Source organism: Platalea leucorodia (genome assembly GCF_965183815.1).
Source record: "Platalea leucorodia genome assembly, contig: HAP1_HAP1_SCAFFOLD_46, whole genome shotgun sequence".
In the NCBI taxonomy this organism is placed as follows: Eukaryota; Metazoa; Chordata; class Aves; order Pelecaniformes; family Threskiornithidae; genus Platalea; species Platalea leucorodia.
The window spans coordinates 459551-478320 of NW_028121454.1; the positions used below are offsets into that span (position 1 = coordinate 459551).

General features: G+C 51.9%; 1 protein-coding gene across 1 annotated transcript; it reads right to left on the reverse strand.

The window, feature by feature from the left end:
* Positions 1-1143: 1143 nt before the first annotated feature.
* On the reverse strand, positions 1144-18770 carry LOC309603288 (olfactory receptor 14A16-like; the record flags this gene model as incomplete). The annotated part of the gene is made up of 2 exons (XM_082338171.1): positions 1144-1230; positions 17835-18770. The coding sequence occupies 2 exons, from the start codon at positions 18768-18770 to the stop codon at positions 1144-1146; spliced, it is 1023 nt and encodes a 340-aa protein (XP_082194297.1).

Below are 18770 nucleotides of genomic sequence, written 5' to 3' on the forward strand. Positions count from 1 at the left end.
CCAAGCTGTTCTCTTTCCACTTCCACACTCTCCTTCTCAGCCCTTGTCTTGGTGCACGGTCGGAGTGCTCTGGCAGCTTGGTCACAGTCCTGTGGTGCGGCAGTCCTGGGACCGCAGGCAGGGACGGGCAATGGGCACCTCTGTGACAGAGCTGGCCTCCATAATAGCATTTTAGATTAGCTATTAGGAAAAACATCTTCACGGAGAGAGTGGTTAGGCATTGGAACAGACTGCCCAGGGAAGTGGTACAATCACAGTCCCTGGAAGTATTCAAAAAACATGTGCATGTGGTGCTTAGGGACATGGCTTAGAGGTGGACCAGGCAGTTAGGTTAACAGGTTGGACTCAATGATCTCAGCGGTCCTTTCCAACCTTAACGATTCTATGATTCTATGATTCTATGAGAAAGGATCTTCTCCGGGCAGTGCCTGAAGGCTTAGGTCTTCTTTCAAAGTGGCTCTAGAGAACATGCCCAGAGAAGTGCCCAGGAGAGGAAAACCCTTGTGAGCAGCGCAAGTGTGTGAGTGTGCAGCTCTGGGGCACACAGCAGTGTCATGGACGCTCATGGGAGAATTCAGTCCTTGGCACCCAAGAATGTCTCCTCGCACAGCCAGGCCTCCTGGGAGAGACGTGAAGGACCAGCGGAGCAGGGTCTGGTCTGTGCCCGTGTGCGCTGGACACCCCATCCAAAGCACACACCATACGGGCTGCTGTGGAGAAAATTAACCCTCTCCCAGCCACACCCAGTACACCGAAGCTCCCCTCCCACGGCATTCCTGGTAGCAGTTCCGTCTCACTCCCTGCCCAGTGCAGACCAACCGCCTGCAATACAAATGGGGTCACCAAATGAGCTCCTCCCGAGCCGTGCACAAGCAGTCAAAGAGCCAAGAGGTGCCTCAGGGAGGTCCTCCCCTCACACATCTTGATGTGCTTCCTCAGCCCGTGTTTTTTGGATCCATGAATAGTGAATGGTGAAAGATGGTCATCCCCTGAGGATGGGATGGAAATCTTGAGCGCTCCTTAACTTAATAAATACTGCTTGTTGTTGTTATGCTAACAAATGTAAACCAATTGAGTACAGTGTAAATATCATTCGAGAATATGACCATACCTTACACCAAATAGCTCAAGAAGAATCTTTGCTCAGGGGTCTGTCAGCTGACTGGTCATGGCTGTGCTCTTAGGTACCACATCTCGGAGCTTGGGCACAGTGCAGTTTAAGGATATTAGCTGTGAGGAAAGGGTAAACTGCTGAGCCCAGATAGCCAGGTAAAAATCCTGAGAAGAGACCTGAGCAGGATGCCCTCAGGAGAAGGAGAATAAAAAGGAACCTGTGTTTGGCAAACGCAGGGGCACATCTGGACCCCAGAAGGTCATGTTTGAACAACCAGACTGCCCATGCAGAACAACACTGGGTGACTGAGAATACTTGCAAGGAACTGAACGTGATCGGAGAGGACTAAAGTGTGTGTGTGCGCTATTGGATGATTAAGCTTAGCTGTATAGAAACCTTTCAAGCTGTATATGAACTCTTGAAAAATCCCGATGGATACATTCCTTCCCTATGGAGAGCTGGTCTCACGATCATGAAAGAAACCTTTTGCAGTTCTACCCTTGTGTCCCTTTCCTCCTCAGCTGACGAATGTCCCAACTTGCTTTTGCGACAGTGCCCCAGTTTAGCTGGGGCACCTCATGTGCGTGAATAAATATTGACCCTTGTAATTCTAGACTTTGCATCCTAGCCTCTCTCCTCAGTGTGCACGTGGCAGTTGGAAATTTTCCTAACAGAAGCAACTGATGGCCACGACTGCAGTGTTACAAGGCCTGTCCCCTGTCAATCCAGCAGATGTAGGGCAGTCCAGGAACACAAGGCACAGAGCACTGCGGTCTCCACTTGTGTGCCTGCACACTGTCCTATGTGCAGATCTTCAGGGCCGTGCTGAGGATCCCCTCTAAACAGGGACGGCACAAAGCCGTCTCCACGTGCCTCCCTCACCTGGCTGTTGTCTCCCTGTTCGTTAGCACTGCCATGTCTGCCTACCTGAGGCCCCCCTCCATCTCCTCCCCTGTTCTAAATCTGGTGGTATCATTTTGGTATTCAGTGGTGCCTCCAGCAGTGAACCCCCTCATCTACAGCCTGAGGAACCAGGAGCTCAAGGATGCCTTATAGAGACTGGCCCAGTGGTCATTGTTTTACCAACAATAACCTGCCTCCCTTCTCTGCCCATTTCCCAGAGTTTATCTTCGGCCAGGAGTCTGATTGTTTTCTCTTGTGATAATCCTGCTTATAGATAATTTGCTGGGTTTACACTGCTTTTCTTGAGGCTTGATCTTACTATGTGTGACCCTTGCACAGTACTGTGTCAAATGTGGCCTGTTCAGTAGCAGCTCTTCAATAAAACAGTATCTCCCAGTTCCAGAGACTGAAGGCTGAGCTCTTCCTCCAAAGCTGCTGCCAAGAAAATGTCCAAGGAATTGGTCTTTTAAAGAATCTTTTCTCCTTTTTTTCTCCCTGTGTTTGGGGTTCAGCTCATGGTACTATTGGGTTCCACTGGACCAAATGCTCTGGGTTTAAAAGCTCTCTTCTTGGTGTCCAGTGGCAGGGCAGATGGTCCATGAGCTCCCCATTATCTCCTCAGGTTTCTTCGTGTGTGACAGGAGTGATGGCATATACCAGACTCTCTGGAAATGAATTTGGAGGGGTGAGGAGAGGAGAGGATGGGGACTCACCACGTGCCCTGGGGTTGGAATGAATGGAAGCTCAGAAGGTGAAACACCTTCAGATGTGAAATCTCCCCCCTCAAAAAACGCTAAATTGAGGTATGCACAAACAAGTACCCTGCCATGGGAGTCAGTGGGAACCCAGGAGGCAGAGGGAAGGGAGACTGGAGAGATGCGGGAGCTGCCTGAGGAACCCCAGGACTCTCGTGCTGTCCTGGGCAGTGGGGCTGATGGAGGCAGAGAAGGGGGCAAATGCAGGCAGAGTTGGGGATAACCTCCAACATGAATGCAGCAGAGCTGGAGATTGACTGGCTTCTGTTTCCTCGTGCCCTTGGGGCCAGCATCAGCCCTGGGGCTGGTGGGGAGGCTGACCCCCCTCTCTGCCCCCCAGCAGCTGCTGTGCCCTTCAGAGGGGCTGGGGCTGTGGTTGAGTGCCCAGAGCTCTGCAGCACCCTGCAGCGGACACTACCATGGCGTCAGGGAGGTGGAGAGATCTGGGCAGGGGCTGGGCTGGGCCGCAAAAGGCCTGGAAGAGGGAATGCTACTGCAGAGGTAATCTGTGTGAGTGTGCAGGGTGGGGGCACCCAGCAGGGTGCTCACGGTGCAGAGCCAGGCGTCATGGGGAAGGAAGCAAGGCACCAAAGGTGCAGAAGAGAGGGGCCAGGTCTGTGCCATGTTCCCTGGACATCCTGGGGAAGCAGCCTCAGGGAAATTGTCCCAGACCAGTCCCCCACACCGGCCATTTCCATCTCTGCCATAGGTCATGGGTCAAGATAAAGACAGGGAGATCGCTTACTGATTCCTGTCACAGGCAAAGAAGACACGACATTTTTGCCAATTGAAAGAATCTGGATAGTGAGAAATGATAACAAGAGTATTAAAGCCCATTTCCCCACCCCACTCCTTTTTCCCAGGCCCAGATTACTCCTTCATTCCCAATTCTTCTACCCACCCCAGCCTTGAGAGGTGCAGGGGGGTGGGAAATGGGGGGTTTCAGGTAGTACATAACAGTTCACCTCTGTCACTCCTTCCTCCCCATACTTCTCCCCTGCTCCAGCGTGGGTCCTCTCCACTGGATCCCGCTCTATTTGCAGTCAAGGCTATGTGTTGTTCAGTTCTTGCTCTCTGACTTTTCTCCTTTCTACTCACAGAATCACAGAAATGTGGACGTTGGAAGAGACCTCTGGACTTTCCTTCCCCTTTGTGAACCCATGTTAAATAAAAGTCCAGTTTAACTCATTTGATATCCTTCTGGGATAAGGTTACCATCCTAGTGGATGAAAGGAAGGTGGTGGGTGTAGTTTTCCTGGATTTTAGTAAGGCTTTTGGTACTGTCCCTCACAGCATCCTTCTGGACAAGTTGTCCAACTGGGGGATGAACGGGTTCACGGGGCGCTGGGTGAAGAACTGGCTGAAGGGCAGAGCTCAAAGGGTCACAGTGAATGGGGCTGCATCTGGCTGGCGACCAGTCCCCAGCGGTGTTCCTCAGGGCTCAGTCCTAGGGCCAGTTCTGTTCAATATGCTTATCGATGATCTGCATGCAGGAGTCGAATGCAGCATTAGCAAGTTTTCTGATGATAATGATTCCATTTCACAGAATCAGCGGCTGCTTGAGGCTGGCCGGGAGGTCAGCTGGAGGACGAAGTCACCTGGTCCAACCCCCCTGCTCGAGCAGGGCCTCCTGCAGACACTTGTCCATGACCATGTCCAGAGGGCTGTGGAACATCTCCAGGGAGGGAGACTCCACAGTCTCCCTGGGCAGCCTGTGCCGCTGCTCGTCACCCGCACAGCACCCTTTGCACGTCCCCTTTCTGGTCTGGGCATGAGGGCCCTGTCAGCCCATCTCTGCAGCCTGCCCAGGTCCCTCGGGACGGCAGCACGACCCCCTGGCCTAAGCGCCACTGCTGCCAGTCTGGTGTCATCGGCCAGCTTGCTGAGGGTGCCCTCTGCCCCATCCTCCAGAACATTAATTAAGGATGATGTTAAACAGGATCAGACCCAGTCTTGACCCCTGGGAGACACCCCTGCTTACTGGCCTCGCACGAGGCTTGCTGCCACTGAGCAGCACCCTCAGGGCCCAGCCGTTCAGCCCGTTTCAGTCCCACTCGCTGTCGTCGCAGCCAGCCCATTTCTGTTTGAGTGACTTGATCTCCATATTTGAAAAGAAGAGATTGCAATATGGGCACATGCAAGCACACAGCTTTCAAAATCCCAAGACATAAACCTCCCACACTGGGCATTTCCTCCAATTGCCCCAAAACCTACAGAGAAGAAAACACCCCAGGAATTGCATATGCAAGGCCAACGAGTGGTTTTAATTCTGGCTTTGGCTTTTCTGACTGTTGGTACCAAGTGAGTGTTGTTTTTGCAAGGCGATCCCAAGAGCTGACCAGGGCTTAAAGCTCTTCCTCGCGGGACCTGTGGGCAGGCGGGCTCGCCGGCAGAGCTGTCCGAGTCTGTGGAAGGTCTCTCTGAGCTCTTCCTGGCCAGAGGCCGCACTGGGAGGGGGGACAGGGTGGGCTGCTGATGCCCTTTGTGCAGCTCGGTCCCTGCTGGGGGCAGTTTTGGTGCTTCCTGGGTTCTTCCTCCTCCTCCTCTCTGGCATTGCACAAGTCAGATGCTGTGCTCCACCCTTATCCAGGGTTGCAATCTGCCCCCGTCACAACAGCAGCACCCTGAGTGTTACTTTGCTGTGCGTCTCTGGGGCACTGAAACTCTCCTCCTCCCTGCTGAGGTATCATAGTCTGTGGTGTCCAGAAACTGGCTGCAGACATCATAGCCCCGCTGCGGGGATCTGCTCCGCTTTCTCTGCCTCAGCAGGGTTTGCTCCCAAGCAGCCCTGGGTGCAGAAGGCGACTGGGAGCTGCCGTTGGAGGGCCCTGCAGCTGCGTCATCTCTGGGAGTGCAGTCACGCCTCAGAGGACCAGTTCTCCTCCTCCTCCCTGCTGAGTGGTCATAGTCCGTGGTGTCCACGCACCAGCTGCGGAGATCTTTTCCCCACTGCGGGGATCTGCTCCGCGCCCTCTCCTTGGCACCACTCTTCTGGCAGTGGGAACAAGGGCTGAATCCATGCTCCTCTTTGCTGATGTCTTCTCGCGTGGTGTGCAGCACACGCTCACATGGTTGAGAGCAGAGCGGGCACGCAGCTTTCCTTCTGGACACCAGCCTTACACAGCCACTGAAGAAGCGATGCAGGCAGGAGCCAACGTAGGAGGCGATGCTGAGCCTGCCTGGCCACATGAAGCGCGGCCAGCCTGCAGATGCCTCCCGTGCACCTGCCCAGGTGAGCTGGCTCTTGCTGGCTGTTGCAGAGGAGCTGCTGTCCTCTGCAGAGTCCTCCATGCCCAGCGTCACGTCCTGCAAAGAGAGCTGTGAAAAGGTCCTGCCCTTTCCTCCTGAAAGGACCAGAAGAGTGAGGAAAGCCCAGAAGCTGTGGGAGGGGACAGCTAAGGGCCTCCCAAAGGCTCTCCTGGAGGGCTGCAAAGGCAGAGGGGCCAAAGGCAGACAAATGGGATGGATGGATCTAGGTGGGATGCTTTGAGAGGGAGCAGCGTTGGGTCTGTGAAGAAAGCTGCAGTGTGGGAGGGAAAAGAGAGCAATGCCAAGATCCCAGAAAGAAATCCACTGTCCACCTGCTGCCCTGACCCACCTCCCCACAGTTACCTTAGTCCGATGAGGCAGACCCTGTGGTCCCACAGAGCACGCCTGTTTGCTGTCGGCCCCCCGCTGACTGAGGAAGGGACGGGCATATGATGGTGCTGGTGAGGAAGAAGCCCTTTCTCCAGTTTTCAAATCAGAGCACCTGGAAACAAAGAGTGATCTCCACTTAGGTCTGTTCTTGCAGCCTCCCCTGGGGTTCAGTCATTTTCTTGGAGCAGTTTCTACGACAGAGAGAAGACGTAACCGAGACTAGAAATGAGAAATTCGATTGGGGTCTTCCCACCAGGTCTACACCTGTCAGAGCAAGTCCTCGTCTTTATACCCCCTGCAGCCTCCATTTCATAGAGTCACAGAATCACAGAATGGTTTGGGTTGGAAGGGACCTTAAAGATCATCTAGTTCCAAGTCCCCTGCCATGGGCAGGGATACCTTCCACTCGATCAGGCTGCTCAATGTCCCATCCAAGCTGGCCTTGAACGCTTCCAGGGAGGGGGCATCCACAGCTTCTCTGGGCAACCTCTTCCAGTGTCTCACCACCCTCACCGTACACAAATTTCTCCCTAATACCTAATTTACATCTTCCTTCGTTCAGTTTAAAACCATTCCCCCTCGTCCTATCACTACACTCCCTGATAAAGAGTCCCTCCCCATCTTTCCTGCAGGCCCCCTTGAAGTACTCTTCTCTACATTAGCCAGCTTCAGAGAGCAGACAAGGAGCAGTTTACAGCAGGGCAGGAGCCGAAAGCCCGGCAAGAAAGGTAAGGACGGAGGTGGGGTAGTTCAGACTTGACAGCACCGAATGATGCAGGTAGGAAGTGTCTCCTAGGACCAAAAGAGAAACACTCAGGAGGATGAGAAGAAAAAGAGCAAAGCCAGGAGAAGGAAACGTATTTGGAACCCATTTGAATACTGGTTATTACCTGACATAGAACAGTAGATAGGCTTGCTGCCTGAGAACTGTGTTGATGTCAGAGCCATCCACAGACGCATCGTTCATCTTGTACCACAGTCCATCGCTGGCCTGCAAAGAAAGGCATCGATAGCTGGAGATGAACTGCCTGGTTTCTCAGGGATAACCCAGGCAGAAAACTAGAGAACCAAGAGGACGCCAAAAGAAACCCAACGCAGCCGGGAAGGAGACCTTCTCCCCCAGAACCTTGGCTGCCAGTAACCCTGCTGTGAAAGTTTGCCTTCCCCAGCACACATTTTTCCCCTGCTAGGAAGGAAGGTGCTCTTGACCTTGGTGTAGCAGAAATAGTGTCCTGCATGACAGGTAACACCGCGATGTACCAGGACAGCATATAAGGCGTAGAGGAGCGGTTCTCCTGCTGTCTGGGATGTGTATGGCCGAAGATCCAAGTACTCGAGATACTCCACCACCTACGGAGAGACCAAGAAGGCTCAGAAATGATCCTGAGTTAGTACATGGAATAGCCTGCAACATGTAATGGTTTGGGTGGCAGGAAACTGTTCCTGGCCAAAGCAGCTCTGTCGGAGCAGAGTCCATGCTTGTCTTCCCGCGGGCACTCTCGTCTCCCCAAAAGGGAACACGAAAAACCCAACATGAGCGGCTTGTGAAAGAGCATACTGCTCTGGGAAATCTCCCGCTCCAGGAAGAGAAAGTTGCACTCCAATTGCGTACGCACCTTGCTGATCTTCCTACCAGTGAAACGTTCAACCCATTTCAGACACATGGTGAGAACCTTGGGCACGCAATGGATTGTAAACCGCTTGGAGGCGGCAACCATCTTGTCACACCTTGAAACCAAGCACAGGGCCAGATGCTGAAGGGCAGCCTTTTTCCCCGCCAGAAGGCAAGACAAGCTTTCCTGTCTCACACATCCTGACACTGTTTTAAGGCTATACAGGACCATAAATACCAGATTAAACAACAGCCGCGACCCATTATTGTGCATTAAACCTCCATGAAAAGATGACTTATGCACGATGACGTGCAGCACCTTCATGAAGGATCTAGCATCAATATGTCGTTAGTAATCATCTTACTTGCTGCATTTAAAGCAGTTTTCACCATCCAGCTGCTCGGGTTTGACAAAGTCCTCCAGAGCTGCGGTGACAGATGAGGCTGCCTGGAGGAGGGAGAAAGGGGAGCACTGAGCTCGGGGAAACGCCCTTGCCCAAACACTTAGCTAAGAGCTGCCAAGAAGGCCCAGGTAGCTGAGGCTGAGGAGACCCACTGTGAACCCACAAGCAGTGTCCAGAAGGAGGCAGAAAGAGGGTATTATGCTGACCATCTCCCTCATTTCCCAGGAATGCCCATGGCTATCAAGAGTGACCTCTCTGTGGCACCACTCAGTTCAGCTACCGATGGGGTGCAGGCTCATCGTAATGAAAACAACACAACCCATCCGCCTGGGAGCCAGACGGGTGTTGAGGGAGGGCAAAGGGAAGAAGGATGGGAGTCCCTCAAGGGTGCAGGGAGGATAATGTGTGCTTGTCCAGCTTAAAGCCAGCACCTAGAGGGAGACCACTGCCATGGCCTCCCCAGAAGGACACAGTCCATTCCACTTCCCACCCACCACCAAGCTCTCTTCTCTTGGGCTTGCAGTGTTTTTACACCAGCTACAGTGGCCTTGGGATGTCTTGAATCACAGTAATAAACCCTCTTACTTTTATATCCAAAGGAACATCCAGGAAGGCCTCGTAGGAATCGGAAACCGCTTTGCAGCTCAAGCACGTGACTGCAAGGCAAATCAAAATGCTCAGCGATAGGGGAAGTCGACTGACTGTGCCGGTTTACGGCCTCCATACCTGCTACGCCAGTCACGCGATGAGCTGTTTATCACAGGCAGAGAGAAGGACACAGACAATTCCAAGGAGAGCAATAGTCATGGAAAAGTACCTCTGGATCTCAGCACACCCCCAAATATTTGGTGGATGACGGTAGTTGCTTGAGAAGAGACATCCAAGCTGGAAAGAAACGGTAATTGGAGCTCAGAAGTAGGGCAGAGAATTTTCTCCTCCAAGAGTTTTGCTTTGTCTGAAAAGCCTGGCTGTAGGGTTTCCTTGATGGGAGTACATCAAGGAGTCCAAAGGGCTTGGGCATGCTGAAAAGGGAATTTGCTTGTGCTTACTCACTGCTTCCACTCAGACAAGCTCTCTGCATGGCATCGACAGTGCAGCGTAAGAACTCGTGGGCGTCTCCCTGCCTGCCATGCTGGAAATGTTCTCCTATTCCTAAGAAAGAAGAAGTTAGTAGTTGTCCCCCACAGGAAGGGAAGGAAACCTGTAAAAGCACCTGGAATGACTCACGTGGGAGGACATTGACTACAGTCCAAGGCTGGATGGCACTGGCTGAGGAATGCAGGACCTTGTTAACGTGCGCTTCCATTACGCACATCATGCAGAAGCCTTGCTGGCGACCTGAAGAGGAAGGGAGGGAGGGAAGCTTCTCAGGTTAGCAAGATATCCAGAGCGGTGGGAAACCTAATGGAGATCTTGAAGTTACAAGGACAGCCCCCACTCCTCTTCTCCCAAGGTGCCAATGGCCCACCGAGCCTGGGACATTGTCGTGCACAGAAAACTTTCTTCAGAGGGATGCTGAACTGACAAAAGGTTTCTGTGCAAGAAGCAAAGAGAGTTTAACTTGCAGGCATAGGGACCGAGAGCGGGGCCTCGAAAGAGGTGCCTTTCTGAAGATGAACACAGCGAGATAGGACAAGGGGCTTCTAGGCTTGCGTGTTCAAAGCACACCAACTCGGGGGATTGACAGAGGAGGGCTGCTTTTGTCCTCAATCAAATTCCAGGTGCTGGGAATCCTTGGGAAGAGCCCACCAGATTTGCAAGGAGCTGTTCATAAAAGTACTGACACGAGCGGCTGTGCTCACGAGACAGCAGGTAGTTGGCGAGAGGGGGTGTGTACGTCAGGCACTGCAGGACGGAGTTGAGGTAGCACGTATTGCCCAGGTTGTGGAGGCCTGCTCCAGCTCCCTGTCTTTGCTGCCAGGCCATGCAAAGCTTCTCCGGGGGAAAGAGGATCCTCTGTGGCAGAGCCATTCCCTCGGCAGTGGCTGCAGGGAAATGACATTTGAAAAGAGAGGAGATGATGTGGTTGCATGAAAGCATCTCTTAAAAGTCAAGTTCTGTACAGGAGCCCCCAGGACAAGCAGCTCTACCCTCCGACACAGAACCACTGGGGGAAGCCTAACACTGCCATTGACAATGAGTGGTCAAGAAACAGTTTTGGAAAAGAGTCTGTTGCCCTGCTTACTTTGCCAAAACACCATGAAACCCACGCTCTGATTTCTGTGCCTCGGGCTACCTTCCTTTCCCTCTAGACTCCTGAACTGGATTATCAGGTCAAGTCTTCCCTTTTCCTGATTGTAACTGGATGAAAACAAGCAAGTCCCTAGCCCAGAAGGTAACCCGACTGATGTCAGATCTTTCTACGAGCAACATCCTCTTCCAAAGTCTTGTCCATCGTGGCAGAGGAGGGACAAAACATGTTTTCCTGTGTCTAATCGAAAACACCTGGGTGAGCCTGGCTGACTGCAGAGAAATAACTGCAGTTCAACAAAATGATTGAAAAAAATTCCAAAATTCCAAATTCCAAACGAAACCCACAGATCAACGTCTGCCATCAGGAGTGTTTCAGTGGTACGTGTAAGTGCTGCAGAGCTGCAGGCTGATGGCCCTGCTGTCCCTGTCACAGGACTCCAGTTGACAGCAATTGCCAAGGCCCTTTTGATAGACTGAATGGCTGCCTTTGCCGTGCTCCTTTTCTGTCTCCCTTCCTACCCCATCAGTCAGGGTGGGCTTCTTGTCATTCCAGGCTGAGCCCAACGCCTCAGACTACATGGCCACCCCCCTACTTACCTATCCTGGGATATGGTAAAGATATATAAGAGGAACTCTACCCATAGCCCATATCTGGCCAGCCTAGAAAGGTGTAATAGCTCAGCCTAGAGCTCGGAAGGCACAGACCAGCCTATACTTTTCTCCCATATCTACCTACTCTATGATGTGTCCTGAAAGTCAAATCATAATTACCTTTGACCGAGGATGGAAGCTGAGGAGAAGTGGGCAGGAAACGATAAATGGTTGGGAAAAGTGGGTACGCAAGTAGCAATGGAAGGAGCCGAGTTATCCCGAAGGGCAGCTCAGCCCAACTAGCTTTCGCTGGCCTGCTCTTCAGGATTCCAAGCCCTGGCCAGGTGAGGTCACAAGCGCTGGGTGGGTGCCGCATCACCGCCCCTTTGTGACATGGGCGCCCACAGGGGGATGTGTCCCCTGGAGGCCACAGAGCTGCCACAGCCCAGGCACCTCCCACAGCCATCAGCCCCTGGGCTTCCCCATGCCCTGCTGGCAAAGGGCTGCTCATCTGCCGTCAGAGCTTCCACCTCCTCCCTGAGCTGCACCAGGCAGATGAAGAAAATCCTGCCCTGGGCTGTAAGCGTGCCTGTTCCCAGCTTTGGCTAGTGAGGTTGCTGAGGGTTTCTTTTCCGGTCTTCCCAAGTACAGGACTGTGTCCGTGAGACTCGTGGAGCAAAGCACCTGGTCTCTTACAGGTTCATTTCCCATGAATTTTATCTGCCCCCAAGATACAGCCACAGGCTGACTCTGAACTAGTGCTCCTTGTCCCCCCGATTCATTCCCTGGTGAAAGGCGGCCACCCCTATGAAAGGCGGCACCACCTTGCGGTTCCCATTGGGAACCACTGCCCCGGAACTGGCATCCCCTCCCCGGCCTGGTACCAACACCCCTGGTATCTCTGTCCCGTCCTGCTGCTGACAGCCCCACCACCGGCATCCCCACCGCAGGCTCGAACCGGTGTCCCCAGGAACAGCATCCCCACCCCACGCTGCTACCATCACCCCCAGTACCTGCATCTCCCACCCATCTGTTGTCAAACACAATAGGAACTGTTTCTGGAAATGCATTAGCAACAGAAGGAGGGCTAGGGAGAATCTCCATCCTTTATTGGAGGCAGGGGGAAACAGGGACAAGGGACGAGGAAAAGGCTGAGGTACTTAATGCCGCCTTTGCCTCAGCCCGAGGCTCCTCAGTCCGAGGAGCTGATTGTTTTGTACTGCACTGACACGGGGCAAAAAAGAAAGGCTGTTTGTCTTGTCTGCACGAACGGCTGGAGAGCTGTTACTCACTTGGGCCAGCTGTGAGCTTGGTGTTTGCCCTGGCACATCCAGAGATGGGATACACTGCAGGCACCTACTGCCCATTCCTGGTCACGGAGGGCTCCAGACAGCAATGAGGACTGGAGAGCAGCTGTCTCCCACGGCGGGTTTTGCCCCTTTCCATGTGTAAGCCGGGGCTTTGGTTTTGGTGGGAATGCAATGAATGAACCTAGGAAGAAAGGCATATGAAAGGTCACCGGCAGGCAGCTGCCCATTTATAGCTCCTGTGTGCCTGGAGCAGTTTGAATTGCAGCCTCATCAAATTGCCTTTAAATTATTCCCTGTAAATGACCTTAACAGGAACCGGGACCTTCTGCCAGCACGGTTCCAGTGAATATTGGCCGGGGCAGGGAGGGGGAAGTGTGGTGGTGCATTCTCCCCCCCTCCTTTTCTTCTGATGCGCCTGGCAGAGCATGGGAAGCAAAGCTGCTTTACAGTCTCAGTAATTCCCATCAAAACTTGGCCTTTGTGTAATGAGTTTCATGGTTAAGCGTCCCTTGACTGTATCAAAACTCTCACATGGCTGAGGTGGGAGCAGCACTGTCTGTACCAGGGAGGCAGCCCTGACAACCTTGGAACTACATTTTTCACCTGTACGAGTCGCCTCCTGACAGCCTTGGGGCCTATCTTAGCTAGGCTGTAACTCAGGAGGATCTTGTACCATCATCACTGGAATTCTTGAGAACTTTAGTAATCTTCAGCACGGGCTGTGAAAGTAGAAGGGAAATTTACTGGTGCCTAAAGTCAATCATCTCATGAGCCTAGAAAGAGTGTTGCCAAGTTGAGACCCTTTGAGCTCTCCTGGATCGCAGCGGGCTGCACCAGAATCTCCCTCTGAGTGGGACGCCTCTCAGAGCTGCAAACTCAAGCTGATCTCTGGTGCTCCTTGCTCGAGATTTGACCCTCGCCTGATCTTTGTCGATCCTTGCTCCTCGAGGTTCGATCCTCGCCTGTTGAGACAGTCATTTAAAGTGAGTATTTTGCTAAACCCAGGCAAATTTTTATTGGTACCTTTAACTGCACACATAATAAGTGCTTAGGCCTATTGTGTGTTTGTGCGTGATATAAATATTGTAGTAAACCTCATTTAATCACTTTGTAGATGCTAGATTAATTAATGATCAGTTATTACTAGATTTTTGTGATTCACTCCTTGCTGCAAACAAATAAACTGCTGCTAAACATATAAGCCTTAGACATAAACCATTGACCAAGTCTGAGACTAGGATTGGATCCAGCCGCAGCTAGGCTCCTCTCTGAGGAGGAGTTTAGAAAGCAAGGGGGTCCATTCCGAACCTCGTGACTCAACGGGAGGGCTCCCCTTTTCCTCCGTGTATTTTCTTCGGGCTCGATTTCCTCTTTCTTTCTCTTTATATGTATATATACATATTCCATTCATTTAGGAGTAGAGTGAACCTTGCCATGGAACCCTCTTAAATCACACCTTTATAGATTTCTATTAAAATCACTATTTGCAAAGATCTTTGATGGTGATTTTTTTTGAAGTGGCTTAACCACTCTCCCGTGACACTGGTATAGTGCTGTGGTTTGGATTTAGGATGAGAGTAATGTTGATAACACCCTGATGGTTTAGGTGTTGCTCAGTAGTGCTTACACGGGTCAAGGACTTTTCAGCTTCCCATGCTCTGCCTGGTGCACAAGAAGCTGGGAGGGGGCACAGCCAGGACAGCTGACCCAGACTGGCCAAAGGGCTATTCCATACCGTATGACATCACGCCCAGTATATAAACTGGGGGGAGTTGGCTGGGGGGCTGAAATTGCTGCTCAGGGATGGGCTGGGCATCGGTCAGGGGGTGGTGAGCAATTGCATTGTGCATCACTGTATGTTCTTTTATCATTATTATTGTTATTGTTATTATTATTACTACTACTACTACTACTACTATTACCACTGCTCTATTTTATTTTACTTCAATTATTAAACTGTTCTTATCTCAACCCACGAGTTTTCTCACTTTTACCCTTCCAATTCTCTCCCCCATCCCACCCGGGGTCGGCGGGGGAGGGAGCGAGCGGCTGTGCGGTGCTTAGTTGCTGGCTGGGGTTAAACCACGGCACTGTTAAAGACTACACTGAGAGCAATGGGTGGTGGAACATTTAAACATTGGGATACACATTTAGCAAAGGCCGCCTGGTTCGTCAACACTAGGGGATCTGCCAATCGAGCTGGCCCTGCCCAATCAAAACTTTTACATACTGTAGAAGGGGATAAAGTCCCTGTAGTGCACATAATAAATATGCTGGGGGAGACAGTCTGGGTTATTCCTGCCTCAGGCAAAGGCAAACCCATTGGTGGGATTGCTTTTGCTCAAGGACCCGGGTGCACTTGGTGGGTGATGTGGAAGGATGGGGAATTCTGATGTGTACCTCAGGGGGATTTGATTTGGGGTGAAAATAGCCAATGAACTGAATCGTATGATGTTAATTGCTAAATTATAGTGTATGATGTCGTTACTCCTATGGTGGCTATATGCCATATCAATGGTATTACAGTACGAACCACCCAGATTAATGAAGAACTTGGATGAAACAGAGAAAAGTGCAGCAGTGATGGAACCAGAACTGACTTCAGCATGCAACAGTCCAACACCACACACCATCTCTCCTGCCCTGAAAGGCTGTTATGACAGATGGAGCCCAAAGTCATGGACTAAACAAACTCAACGCACATTTTAGAGGGATGGCCCATGGACTAAGAGAATGACATCTGTGTGTATATATCAAAAGACCGGAAAAGTGGTTGTGATTAATTGGAATGTATTGGAAAGGGTAGGATCTGGACATGACATAGATTGTATGGAATCTATGAATGGGTGGATACTGTCCTGGTTTTGGCTGAGACAGAGTTAACTTTCTTCCTAGTAGCTGGCATAGTGCTGTGTTCTGGATTTAGGATGAGAATAATGTTGATAACACCCTGATGGTTTAGGTGTTGCTCGGTAGTGCTTACACGGGTCAAGGACTTTTCAGCTTCCCATGCCCTGCCCGGTGCACAAGAAGTTGGGAGGGAGCACAGCCAGGACAGCTGACCCAGGCTGGCCAAAGGGCTATTCCATACCGTATGACATCACGCCCAGTATATAAACTGGGGGGAGTTGGCTGGGGGGTAGCGATCACTGCTCGGGGATGGGCTGGGCATCGGTCAGGGGGTGCTGAGCAATTGCATTGTGCAACATTTGTTTTGTATGTTCTTTTATCATCATTATTATTATTGTTTTCTTCCTCTGATGTCCTATTAAACTGTCTTTATCTCAACCCACTTTTTTTTGTTTTTCCCCGTTTCTCTCCCCATCCCACTGCGAGGGGGACAGTGAGCAAGCGGCTGTGTGGTGCTTAGTTGCCAACTGGGGTTAAACCATAATGCCCTCCCAACAGAGACTGAGAGACATCTCAGTACAAGCTGAATCGCTTTAACCCCGCCCAGTACAAAATGGACCCTGTCCGAGTCCAATCTGGCTGCATTTATACTCTCCCAGAACAGACTGGCACCCATCCCAGTATAAACTCTATCCCGTGATCCCATCCCAGTACAGACTGGGCCCCATCCTGTTACAAACTGGATGCCTTTAACCCCTCCCAGTACAGAGTGGGCCCCATCTCACACCAAAGTGGATCCCCTGCTTCCTTCCCAGTACAGGCTGAGCCCCGTCCCAGTACCAACAGGATCCCTTTAACCTCTCTCAGTACAGACGAGGCACCATCCAAGTCCAAACTGGATCCCCTTATCCCCTCCCAGTACAGACTGGGCCCCCTAAATTACAAACTGGATCTCTCTCACCCCTCAGTACAGACTGGGCCCTGTCCCAGTACAAACAGGATCCCCTAATCTCCTCCCAGTACAGACTGGGCTTCATCTCAGTACAAACTGGATCCCCTGACCCCTTCTTAGTAGAGACTGGGCCTTGTCTGTGTATAAACTGTATCCCTTTAACCTCTCCCAGTACAGACTTGGCCCCCTCCCAGTTTAAACTTGACCCCTTTAACCCCTCCCGTTACAGACTAGGTCCCATCCCACGCCCAACAGGATTCGTAATCCCCTCCCAGTACAGACTGAACCCCCTCCCAGTACTAACTGGATGCCATTAAAATCTCCCAGTATAGAGTGGGCCCCATCCCACTCCAAAGTGGATCCCCTGCTTCCCTCCCAGTACAGACTGGGCCCCCTACCAGTACGAACTGGATCCATTTAACCTCTCCTGGGAGGGGGGTACTGCTGCTCAGAGACTGGCTGAGCATCCATCAGCAGGTGGTGAGCAACTGCATTGTGCATCACTTGCTTTGTATATTATTATTATCATTATCATTATTATTGTTATTACTACTACTACTACTACTACTGCTGCTGCTGCTGCTATTTTACTTCATTTTATTTCAATTACTAAACTGTTCTTATCTCAACCCATGAGTTTTCTCCCTCTTACCCTTCCGATTCTCTCCCCCATCCCACTGCGGGGAGGGGAGCGAGTGAGCGAGCGGCCGTGTGGTGCTCAGTTGCTGACTGGGGTTAAACCACGACAATCCCAGAAGAACAAAAGTCCTTTTGAGGGAGCAGCTCCTTGGGTGCATTCCTGGAACAAGCCTTGGAAGAGGCATCCAGCCTTCTGACCCTGCCCTGAGGAGACCATTGGCTTACATTGGTGCTAGCAGGGAGGCCAGCTCTGACACAGAGGTTCACATGGCCTGCTCCTGCCCACAGCCACAGGGATGCCAGTGCAGAGACAACAGGACTGCCTCATCTTACAGGAGGCCTTCGGGTTTGTACAAACCACAGGACACGGCAGGACAGTGTGGAAGTGAGGAGACACCAGCACTGAAAAGACCCCATCCATGGCTGTCCATGACCATGGCTCTGGGGAAGCAGTAGCCCTGACTTGCAGGCAGCAGAGAGGGAGTGCCCACCAAGGCAGCCCCCAGGGCAACTGGGGCTTCTCCTCCATGGGGCAGCTGGGCATTTGCTCCTGAAGCCCTCCTGCATGCTGGGCCTGCTCCCCCAGACCCAGAGAAGGTGTGAAGAGATGGGAGTTGAGACAAATTATTTTCTAATGGTTTCTTTATTGAGTTTCTCTGCACAGGGAGCCTGGATCCATGTGTCCATGAGGTCTTTGGGTCACGAAAAAACAGGTAGGAGGCCAATAATAATAATATAACAGGTATAAAACAAAATGCAAAAAAAACCCCAACAACCAAACAAACATAAAGGAAAAATAAAGACAAATATGAAGAAAAGTTAGCCTGGCTTTTCCTGAGATATGGTGGGAGCCCTAGTGGGATAATGGGCACCTTATTCATCTGAAGTAGATCATATTCAAACAGCTTCCACAGGGAATCCTTGAGCTCCTGGTTCCTCATGCTGTAGATGAGGGGGTTCACTGCTGGAGGCACCACGGAGTAGAGCACTGCCATCACGACATCCAGGGCTGGGGAGGAGATGGAGGAGGGCTTCAGGTAGGCAAACATGCCAGTGCTGACATACAGGGAGACCACGACCTGGTGAGGGAGGCACGTGGAAAAGGCTTTGTGCCGTCCCTGCTCAGAGGGGATCCTCAACACGGCCCTGAAGATCTGCACATAGGACACCACAAGGAAAACAAAACACCCAAAGACTAAACAGGCACTAACCACAAGGAGCCCAACCTCCCTGAGGCAGGCATCTGAGCAGGAGAGCTTGAGGATCTGGGGCACTTCACAGAAGAACTGGTCCAGGACATTGCCTTGGCAGAGGGGTAGGGAAAATGTATTGGCAGTGTGCAGCACAGCATGGAGAAACCCAGTGCCCCAGGCAGCTGCTGCCATGTGGACACAAGCTCTGCTGCCCAGGAGGGTCCCATAGTGCAGGGGTCTGCAGATGGCCACGTAGCGGTCATAGGCCATGACAGTGAGAAGACAAAATTCTGCTGTAACACAGAAAAAGAAAAAAAAGACCTGTGCAGCACATCCCAAGTAGGAGATGGCCCTGGTGTCCCACAGGGAATTGGCCATGGACTTGGGGAGAGTGGTGGAGATGGAGGCGAGGTCGAGGAGGGAGAGGTTGAGGAGGAAGAAGTACATGGGGGTGTGGAGGCGGTGGTCACAGGCTACAGAGGTGATGATGAGGCCGTTGCCCAGGAGGGCAGCCAGGTAGATGGCCAGGAAGAGGCAGAAGTGCAAGAGCTGCAGCTCCTGCGTGTCTGCCAATGCCAGGAGGAGGAACTGGGTGATGGAGCTGCTGTTGGACAT